Source organism: Cervus canadensis, chromosome X (genome assembly GCF_019320065.1).
Source record: "Cervus canadensis isolate Bull #8, Minnesota chromosome X, ASM1932006v1, whole genome shotgun sequence".
Taxonomy (NCBI): domain Eukaryota; kingdom Metazoa; phylum Chordata; class Mammalia; order Artiodactyla; family Cervidae; genus Cervus; species Cervus canadensis.
In genome coordinates this window covers 56,403,508-56,414,426 of record NC_057419.1, presented here as the reverse complement: position 1 = coordinate 56,414,426, position 10,919 = coordinate 56,403,508, and the positions used below count along the sequence as shown (strand labels likewise).

Genomic DNA, 10,919 nt, shown 5'->3' with positions numbered 1-10,919 from the left:
TCTGAGCTCATTCTCACTGGCTCAGATTAGTCATAAGAGTATTCTCTTCCTGGGATAGGCCTGGACCCTGTGACCTGAGACCCAGTCCTGTGAAAGCTTTATCTAGCCTCAGGTTTACCCTGCAGATGGGGCTCCGCCGCACAGAGAAGCTCATTCCCTGGGGTCATATCATATGGGCTCTTTTGCCAGATGGATTTTGTAGGCAGTGGACATCAGAATGAAGCTGACTAGAGGAAGCCCCATGGAGAACAAAGAGACCGTGAGCCTGCACACGTGTGCGTTCGTGTTGCATCCGTGTGTGTGTGTGTGCGTGTGTGTGTGTCTACTTGTCCAAGAGTCTAAAGTATAGGGTCCCAAATGGCACAGTGGACAGAGTATGATCAGAGTTGTTAATGTCCCCAGGAAGTTACTGTCCTGGCTTGGACTGGCCACAGCCTTCAGGGAGTAAGGATGCACTACGAGTGAAGGAGAGGGCAGCTCTGAGGTTCTGGGATGTCTGTTCCACTTAAAACTGGACCAGCCTTCAGAGGAGGGGTCTGTTTTAAGCAAGTCAAGATCACAGGGGTTCTGCCACTCAGCCTCAGACTTGGAACAGAGCTCCATTGCTGAAGTAGCAGTGTCATACAAGAAACTAAGGCTGGCTGATGCTCTGATATGTGGTTACTGTGTGGTCATTTGAAGCTGCGGTGGCTCACTGGGGAGGCTTGTTACCAGTGTAAGGGGCAGCAAGAGTAACTCCACACTGAGACTTGTCAGTAGGTCTGAACCTATGGTTATAAGACTGTCTTGAGAGTCAGACTGTTTGGGCTCAAAACTTTACTCTTCCCATCATTTGCTAACTGCTCTTGGCCAGTCCACCTGACCAACGTACATAGCACATCTCTAACTTGTAAAATGGGGATCACGATATAACCTCCATTAGTGAATTGTTTGGAGTATTAGAAATTATCGAGGTGCTCCGAAGTGCATCTGGCACATAATAGATGCTCAACACACATGGAGGTTCAACAAATTGGCAGGTACCTGACCTGAGCTAGAGGAGTTCAGGCAGGCCAAAAAGCCTCGCTGACCTCTACCTGACCCAGTAACAATATCATTCCCAACTCCTTGTGCATGTTCTAGCCCTCCTCTTTAGGCAAGGGCCATGTAATCCCCTTCCTGTTCCAAGTTACTGCTCCAACAATCCTCTCTGCCTTCCCTGTGCTGTTGATTTCACCCCTCTCTGCAATGCTACTTCTTCCATCTGAAGGAAATCTTCTCATGACTCTCTCTTACTCCACCAGATGCTGCCCAATTTCTTTGCTCCCCTTTGCAGCAAAACTCCTTTCAAGACTTGTCTATACTCACTGACTCCCCCACCTTCCATTCTCTCAAGCCTGCCCAAAGCAGGTTTTATCATCCACTCCTCCCTGAAGCTGCCCTCATCAAGGTTACTAGGGACTTCTGAATTGCTAATTTCAGTGGTCAATTTTCCTCTTATTTCACCTGGCATCAGCATTTTGAGCATAGTTGACCACTGGCTCTCCCTCGATACACTTTGCTTCACATGGCTCCTGGGACTCTACACTCTTAGTGTGTAGTGCAGCTGGCCACTTCTCACTCAGACTCCTCAGCTGGTGCCTCCTTGCCTCCTCTTCTCCCTGATCCCTTTATGCCACAGATCTCTGTCCATGATCTTCTTCTCTTCTGTACATACTCTCACCCCTTAGCCAACCTCAAACAGTCTCATGGCTTTCTAATACGATATATACAGCTTATGCACAACCTTTCAGACACACTCCTGACTTCTGTGAACTGAATTCTGTGCAACTTCCTACTCAACCCATATGAGTGTCAAACAGACATCTTAATTCAATATGTCCAGAACTGAATTCTTGGTATCCTCCCTCTCCTATAAAGCCTGTTCCAACTAGAGCATCCCTTGTATCAGTTGGCTGCCACACCATTCTACTAGCTGCCTGGGCAAAAACTCTCGAGTCAGCCTCAACTCCTCTCTGACACTCTACATCTAAACCATCAGGAGTTCTGTTAGATCGGTCTCATAATGTACCCAGAAAGTGAATGGTTATCATGTCTACTGTTACCAGGATGATCCAAACCACCACCATCATCTCCAGTCTGACTTATAGCAATAGCTTCCTACCTGGTCTTCCTGCTCCCACCCTTGCCTGTTTTCTCTCTATCTTCAACATAGTAAGTAACCAAACTGATCCTTTCAGAAGGTGATTCAGACTGTGGTACTCCTCTGCTCAATCCCTTACTGCCTCCCTCCTTCTGTCCCCTTCACATTTCACTGCAAACAAGAGCCTAGTTCCTTACAATGGCCTACTAGGCCTTACATAATATGGGATTTGGTTCATCTCTCTGACCTTATCTCCAATTCTTTTCCTTTATGCTCACTCCACACCAACCACACTGGCCTCTCCATCCTTCCCCAAATATGCTAGGCGCTCCCAGGACCTTCTGGGAGCCAACTGGTCCTTCTACTTGAACAATACTTCCTTTATGTATCAGCAAGGCAAACCCCCTCGCCTTCTTCATTTCTTTGGTCAAATGTCACCCCACCAATGAGGACCACCCTGCTCACCCACTGGTATTGAACTGAATCCGCCCTTCCTTTCCTGGCATGTCCCCTTTGCTTTACCCTGTTCTGATCAGCTTACCACTACTCCTGCCCCCACCAACCACAGAACTTACCACCATCGATGTCCAGTATAATCTGTAATTTTGAAGGTTTACGTTCTATTTTCTGTTTTTGTGCAAGAGAGCTCATGATTTGTTCGTATATGTTTCTCAGGCGACTGGCACAAGTGGACCTTTGTAAATATATGTAGAGTGAGTGAATAGATGAATTGTTAGATAATCACAACGTCCAAAATAACGTAAACCCAGCTATTTTTGAGAATTCACAGGTTGAGAATGAATCAGAATGATCATCGAATAAACTTTGATCAGAGTTACGGGAGGGGTTTCAGGCACTTCTCATGTGTTGCCCATTTTGAGATAACATTTGCAGGGCTTCCCTGGTGGCTCAGACAGTAAAGAATCTGCCTGAAATACAAGAGACTCCAGTTCAATCCCTGGGTCAGAAAGATGCCTTGGAGAAGGCAGTGGCAACCCACTCCAGTATTCTTGCCTGGAGAATTCCATGGACAGAGGAGCCTGCTGGTCTACAGTCCATGGGGTCCCAAAGAGTTGGACATGACTGAACAACTAACACACTATGTTACAGGTCCTATAACACATTGGCACAGGAACTGAGGCACGAGCTGACCAGTCAAGAAGCGGGCCTGATTTTCACCAGCTATTGGTGGACTCTACCTTCTCCCCCAAGTCACCTTATGTGAGCTTTATGCCTATTGGGTGATGAGCAGTACAAGCCCAGAGTCCACTTTTCCTCCCCAAACCTGTTACCAAACCCTGGATTGCTCCAGAGTTATTCTTATAGTGTTACCTGAGCTGAGACTCTCTTTTGTGCAAGTGTCCTCACACAGATTTTCAAAGAAATTCCATTAGCTCTTTGAAGTTTACCCGTTTCATGACCTGCAAGGCCTAGAGTAACCTGTGAACCAGTCTCAGTACATCCTCATACAAATCATCTTTCTCCACTGCCTCCCTGATTCCAAAATCATTTCCTTCAGAAAGCTGGATTTCTATTCTGCCAAATGAAGGAGACAAGAGGGATCCTGACTGCTTCCCATCTCACGAGGGTGAATGTGAGCCCTGGCAGAATCTGCACCTGTCTTTCACCATGACCGTGGTCTGCTGTGCACCTGACTGATGAGGCCAGGACCACAATACTGGGCCCGAGGAGAATGTCCTTCAAAGACAGCCTGTTTTTGTTTGTTTGTTTGTTTGTCTGTTTTTGCACGGGCAGGTACTCACTGCTTGCTGTGTCTACTCCGGGCACTCTATTCTGCTCAAGTTAAGAAGTCCTCCTGGTCTATTTTCCCTTTCAGGTTGGAAACAGCATCAGTGAGCAATGTTGCAGGCCAAGAAAGGATGCTGCTTGGTTGGTCCACTGTGTGACAGCCAGGACCTAGGATTCGAGGATTTATGGAGTGTTCAGTGTGGCGAAGTTTATGAGCAATGCGTTGTGCCAGGGAAGACACAATTGTTTTGGATGAAAATACTCATTCTACACATAGCAATGCCTCAAAGATACCTGGCAGTTGGGGCCACGACAAATGAGAATAAATGGGCACTCACAGCTACTCCCCAAATGGCTTCTTATACTTACTTTCCTGCGCCTCCTCACTCTACTCCAGCAGGCTCCTTCTCACTTTTACCCTGGGTTGTGGTGAAGTCTGAAGACAAAAGACTTCCCCAAGGCTGGGTGGAGCCCCAGGTGTCCTGGTGATGATGCAGCCTGTCTGCCATTTTCATGTAACAGTCTGGGCTTTAGACTTGGTCCATGCTGGGTCATTTGCCGGGCAGTCACTGACCAACCAGGTTTCCCTAGCAACTTGCTTCTGGTAACTGGTCCCAAGTTTCTTCCTCCATACACTTGTCCTAGTGGCACCTACCTTGCCAGACTGTTGCAAAAGTTAGAGACAATGTATGAAAACAGCAATCAGAGTTCCTGGCACAATTTAGGCACTCAGGAAATGGCAGCTGCCCCTCTTGCCATGCATGGGGGACTTTTGGGCTCTTTACCCGAGAGTTCCCTAAACAGCTAGATTTTCCTAGGACCCAGAAATTCAATCCACTTCAGACGCATCTTGCCAGCTGAAAGTGCAGCTTCTCCACTCACTTTGTGGAGACTCCGTTGCGGTGGGGTAGGCTCAGGTTGCTGATTTATGAACACAAAGCAAGAGGCTCCCAGCCTGTGTCCTATCTGGATACTGCTCAAAGCTGAAAGAAGTCACAGAACTGAAACAATGAGTTTTCTCTTTTGCTCACCACCTTCCAGAGGCCCCTTTCCCTGCCTCTCCCTCAGCCCTGTCATTCATTTCACAGCCAACAGAAATCGTGCCCTTGTTCAGTGTTCACCTGAGCAAATGCAGATTAACTCTTTGCAGTACCAATGTAGTGTGTTGGGAATGGGGAGGGGTGGGAGACTCACTAAACTTCCAGGCCAAGGCGGGGACTGAGCCATGGGCCATTTGTTGCTCCCTTCCTGGGCTGGGGAAGGTCACCCATTCCTTGGCGCAGCCCCAGGGAGCCTCCTACCCAAGACCTTTCAGGATTCCAGCAATCATATCTCTTATAGTACAGCTTGTGGCGTACTCCCACTCTTTTCTCCCTTTATCCTGGGCACTGCTGATTCCCTGACTGAATTCAACTTCTTGGCCCATACTTGCAAATAGTCATTTTAGACAACTCGGTGATTATTCCCACCAGGGCCAAAGAAAACCTGGACTCAGACAGGTTTTGGAAGGACACTATTTCTTTCCCTGAGTGAGCTGGCACTTCCTGCAAAATAGGGATGCTGCTGGTGTCACTGACCTGACAGAAATAATGTGTGGCAAGCCCCCAGTACAAAGGAGATGCTCAACAAATCTTTGCCCTGCAGGTTTTCCCACTTACTAGTTGACTAACCTGGAGCTGACTGACTTCTGTGGGTCCCTTCCTGTAAAAGAGGAAAGGTTTACGTCAGCCTTGCTGCCCAAAACATTTGAGGCTACAGTTGGGGTTACTGAGGACTGTCCCACTGAGTTCACATGTTTCTTTTGATGACAGTGACTTTGTGAGTACATTGCCAGGCCGAGAAAGACAGCAGGGTGACCTATAGGGAAACACTCTGGATTTGCTGGGAGTGGACAGGGGGTCTTGTCTAGCATCTGTCACTTGCTACCTCTGTGGTTCTAGACCGGAAAGTCATTCAGCAATCTGAACCTCAGATTTACACCTTGTCTACCTCTGGAGCCACTATGGACAAACATGGCCCCTCCAGGCCCCCAAACATGCCTTTTGATCTTCTGCAGCCCAAGAGGTTCCCACTATTTTCTCGTTTGCTAAATGAATTTGGAGCTGCTGAGGGGTCATGCTTCCTACTCTTGTCTTTGCCAGCAGGCTGATGTCTGTGGGTCCCTAGGCCTTTGCCAGAAAGTCATTTGCTAGCTTACCCTGGCCCCAGTGACTTTACCTTGCACACAGGTGGAAGCAGGGTAAGTCTGCCTGAGGCAAAGAAAGAAGATGTGCCCTGGCCACTCTTTTGTGTATGACAGCTGCTCCCTCTGAGACCCAGGAGGCTAGGTGAGGCACTCTTTCTTAGTGCTCCCTATTAGGGGACTTAGTTCTTACTGTGTTTAGCTCTCTGGGCAGTATGGTTGTCCTTGGGAGTGGCCAGACCTTCTTATGCATGTAGCTGATTTGAATATGAGGGATGACTGCCACCTCTCCAGATGTGCTGCAGGGCAAGGCAGAGGATTCAGAAGCCCCTGGTGATAGAATGGATGGGAACAGCATTGAACTCCTTAGCACAGGGAGGAAAGAAAGTGTGAAAGCTCCGGAGGTGGAAAGAAGCCTGATACCACAAGACTTCCTACACCATGGGCCACCATGCCAGGTAGCCCTCTGGACTTAATACACTGGTGAAGGAGAGAATCAAAGTGTTAACTCTGCCCTACTGCTCCCCTCCCCTGCCAACACACACAGGCGCACACACACACACACACACACACACACACACACACACACACCCCTTTAAAACAACCTGTACACCACACACACACACACACACACACACACCCCTTTAAAACAACCTGTACACCACACACACACACACACACACACACACACACACACACACACACACCCCTTTAAAACAACCTGTACACCTTAACAAGACAGCTCCTCAGAGAGGTACCAGTTTACCTTTCAGAGAGCCCACAGATTGACTCCTTTCTTTGGTTTTTAGAAGCTCTGCTTTTAAGAAGCCTTTTTCTTTTCATTATTCCAGGATTAGTGTTATTATTAACCATTTTTGGCCTCATTAAAATTAGTCACAACTCCTACCCTTTGGGAATCTAGTCCCTCCTCCTCTCTTCCCCATCTCATTCCTTTTTCTCCACTTTCCCCATGACATGACCCTAATAAGAATTTGTGCTCAGTTGCTCAGTCGTATCTGAGTCTTGGCGACCCCATGGACTGTAGCCTGCCAGGCTCCTCTGTCCATGGGATTTTCTAGGCAAGAATACTGGAGTGGGTAGCCATTCCCTTCTCCAGGGGATCTTCTCCACCCATGGACCGAACGAACCCAGGTCTCCTGCATTGCCAGCAGATTCTTTGTGGTCTGAGCCACTGGGGAAAGAATTTGTTTCTTCCCCAATGTTCATGCTGCCTTTAGTGCCTCAATATTTACTCCTTTCCTCATCTCCAATATTACTTTCAGACCTCAGGTTTTCACTAACCAAGAATTTTCTGACAGTCCCATCTTTTTAGTTTCTGTAGTACCATACAATGTCCTTTTGCCTACAACCACCCCTTTCCCCTCTGCCCTCCTCTCAAACTGATTTAAATGCATTTTCTATTTCCACAGCACCCTGTGATGTGTCCTCCCCTTTGCCATTACCCCTTCCCCCAAGTTGGGTTAAGTTTCAAAAAAATACCTAATACACAATCTTTTCATAGTATGCTCTAATGCCCCTTTCAGACTCCCCCAAGCTTATTTAAGCATCTCTTGGATTTTCATAGCACCTTATGATGCCCTCTTTCCTGTCCCATCGTCCAATAGAGGTCACATAAACTTTTATACATTTTCATGGTACCCAAGGCTCACTCCCTATTACAGTGTTTACCACACTGCCAGTTTACATATTTGTCTCTCTCACATAATCTAGAACATTCTTTACAACTGAGAGCTGTGCCTCATGAGTATCCCCAAAACCTACATTGGTGCCTCACCCATAACTCGTGGCCAATAAATGGACAAAGTGTCCTCATCACTAAGCTTTTATTTTTTTTCTATATTCTGCAGTAACTATACAAAATTGAGATGGTTGTCTGTATTCTTTACACAATAGGAGACACAGAGGTTTCAGAAAGGTAGGACATAAAATAATTCTCTCATTCTTCTCTCACAATTTACCGGTTATACCATCACTTTTAAAAGCAGCCTATTTTAATGATAGAAAATATGTGCCCGATCATAGAATATAATGGATAGGCTTCATTTTAAAACGTTAGCAAAACTGTTATACTAAATCTCAATGACAGAAAATAAAGGAAAATATCTTTTCTTCAATCATATTTTAAAACATATTGTGATCTTAATCAACACTGTATTAAACTGAATAAAACTTACAATGTTTAAAGGAAACGTTCTATTTCTCAAACAATTTGATGATCACAAGTACGAAATACAGTGGCCCCCTCCCCATTATATTCAACTCAGGACCCAAATGATCTACCTCTTGGGGAGTACCTTAGAAGCTCTTTCCAACCCCCCTCATGGGTGTGCTGCATATTTCCCTAAGGAGCAGAATAACCTCTCGCACCTGAATTGAGGATAGCCTCAACTTCTGCATCATCATCAGAATCCCAATCGTAATTACACGGCCAGTCCTTGGAGCATCGGTTACGCACCCTTGCCACAAAGTGCATGACTTTCAGCTTGCTTGATTCCACGTGTGCTCTAGGTCCCCAGAAGAACTCGTACTCCACGGGGCTGCTACGGGGCACCGGCTTATAAATCAGGTACCCTCTGCGCACAAACTCTTCTGTAACGACCTTCTTTGGATCTCCAAAGATGCTGTGCTGCTGGCCAGGCTGCATCCCCAACTTTCCTAGCACTTTCCAGACCAGGGCCTCCTTGGCGCTGTTGCCCATGATGAAGATGAGGGCTAATATAGACATCAGGAGGCTTTTCTTGGTGCCTTGAAAGTTGCTCCGGGCTACCGAGGGCTTCTGCGCTTGAGCAGTGCTCAAGGATTCCTCAGGAGTAGTGGAGGTCTCCTCTGGAGTGCTTGGGTCGTCCTCTGGGCAGCTCAGGTCGTCCTCCGGGGTGCTTGAGACCACAGAGGCGGCCATCGGGGTCTCAGAGGTTTCGGAGGCCTGAATCTTACGACTGTTGCGGTTCTCCTCTGCGGCCCTTGCGTTACGGCGACGCCGGCTCTTTCGTCCCCGTGGCATGTCTTCTACTAAGGGCACGGAGGCTATAGAAATCCTAGAGTAAGATGCCTGCAGAAAGCAGCTATCTCTACTTTAAAGGGGGCCCGCCGCTAAAGCCACCAACATCAGTAGAGTCTTTGTAACAAGCGAGACCTTCTCAGCAAACAAGCTAACACCCACGTAAGCGGAGTAACCGCCCCCAGCGCTCGCCCCAGCAGCAAAGCGCGAGAATGCAAAGCTGAATTGACTCCGCCTAACCTGCCACGCAATCTCCAAACTCGAAAAGGAAGTGGGCGGTTCGTTCAGGCAGACTTCCGCTGTCAGATAGAAGAACGGACAAGCCAAGGCAGGGGTGGGACTAAGGCAGAAAAGGTGGTTTGGGATTGGCCAGGGCTGGTGTATGCAACGAGAAATAAATATATTAGTCTTCCTTCATTTTTCAGTCTTGTACGAGATTGGTTGGCAGGGTGTATATGAGACAGTGTGGGAGGCGCATGAGTGTATTCTTGGAAGGAATCAGCTAGTCCCAGCCCTCCTTCCCTGTCTTGGAAAGTGTCTATAATTCCAGGTTCAGAGCCTTTAAAGTGTTATATATTCACAAGATTATTAAGCAGGGTACTGACAGAATCAGACTTGCATTTGTACAGCCACAAAGGAACAGACAATTGTCTGGCAGGAAGTATTTAGAATAAGAAGCAGGAGAGAATGAAAGTGAGCCGTAAGGCGGTTGCCATGGGGATGGAAAGACAGAAAGACGTTTTAAAGGTGATCATTGACAGGCTTTAGAGACTGATTGGATGAAAGTGGTGAATACGGAGTGGGTGGTGGAGTTCAGGGTGGCTCCAAGGTTTCTCTGCTCCCATCTACCTGAATACCTGACTTATTTTTCTTCTTTCTTTCATTCTGTTATCCAAATACAATTCAAAGCATACTCTGAATTTTATCCATTTCAGGTCAGTGAAACAGTGGCTCACTGTTTCCTCTGTATGAATTGCCTTTTCTCTCATCTCTAACTACCTAAATTCTAACTGCTTGCTCAGAGGGCTCTTCCTCCATGAAGCTCCTCTTCATCTGTGCAAAAGAGTAATGAACCCGTTTTTGCTCTCTATAGCAAGCACTCTGTACCTTACTTATGTCTTTCTAAGGATATTATTTGGCACAAGTCACTTGACTTCTCTGAGCCTCCATTTCCTCACCTATAAATTCGGTTAATTAAAGTACCGGTGGTTTCATAGGGTTGTGGGAATTAAATGAGATAATAAACACAAAGCACTTATCACACAAAAAGCACAGCCTTTGTCTCTCTGGTGTTTCAAGCAGTGTGTGAGAGCAGAATTTAATAAACAAATGAACGTTGAAAGAATACATGACAAGGAAGATTTTGCCCATGTTTTCACCTGAACTTTTTAAAAGGAAATGAATATTTATAACTGGAAGATATTTGGCTGGAAGAGATTAAATGTTTGCTTGACAAGATTTCAGATTGTAATCGCAAAGCAGGAAGGGACCCTAACTCTCCCCCTGATATGCCCTAACCCTTGATAGAGTTGGTGGAATAGGATATGACTTCACCCAGTGAATAAGTTCATGACTGGGGAAGTGTGTCCCTTTAAGAAAGCAGAATTGCCAACTGCATCTCACCCAGCAAGGTCCTCTATACATGTGTAGAAAGGGAATGCCTGGTATTGAAGAACAAACATTGAACCCAGACATGGGAACGTAAGTTCTGGCCCAGCACCTGTCACTTACAAGCTTCATGAGTTTACCTAACATCTGTGTTCTGTGACTTGTCCTCTGAACAAGCAGGAAAGGTATTGCTCTGGCTTTGGATGTGAGGCTTCTTCTCAGGTTCTCTGCAAATCCAA

At 46.7% G+C, this 10,919-nt stretch overlaps 1 protein-coding gene across 1 annotated transcript; it reads right to left on the bottom strand.

Moving 5' to 3' along the window:
- Positions 1–7,880: 7,880 nt before the first annotated feature.
- MAGEH1 (MAGE family member H1) lies at positions 7,881–9,335 on the bottom strand. The gene has a single exon (XM_043459695.1). It carries the CDS (start codon positions 9,073–9,075, stop codon positions 8,416–8,418), a length of 660 nt encoding a protein of 219 aa, XP_043315630.1. The 5' UTR covers positions 9,076–9,335; the 3' UTR covers positions 7,881–8,415.
- Between the last annotated feature and the right edge of the window lie 1,584 nt (positions 9,336–10,919).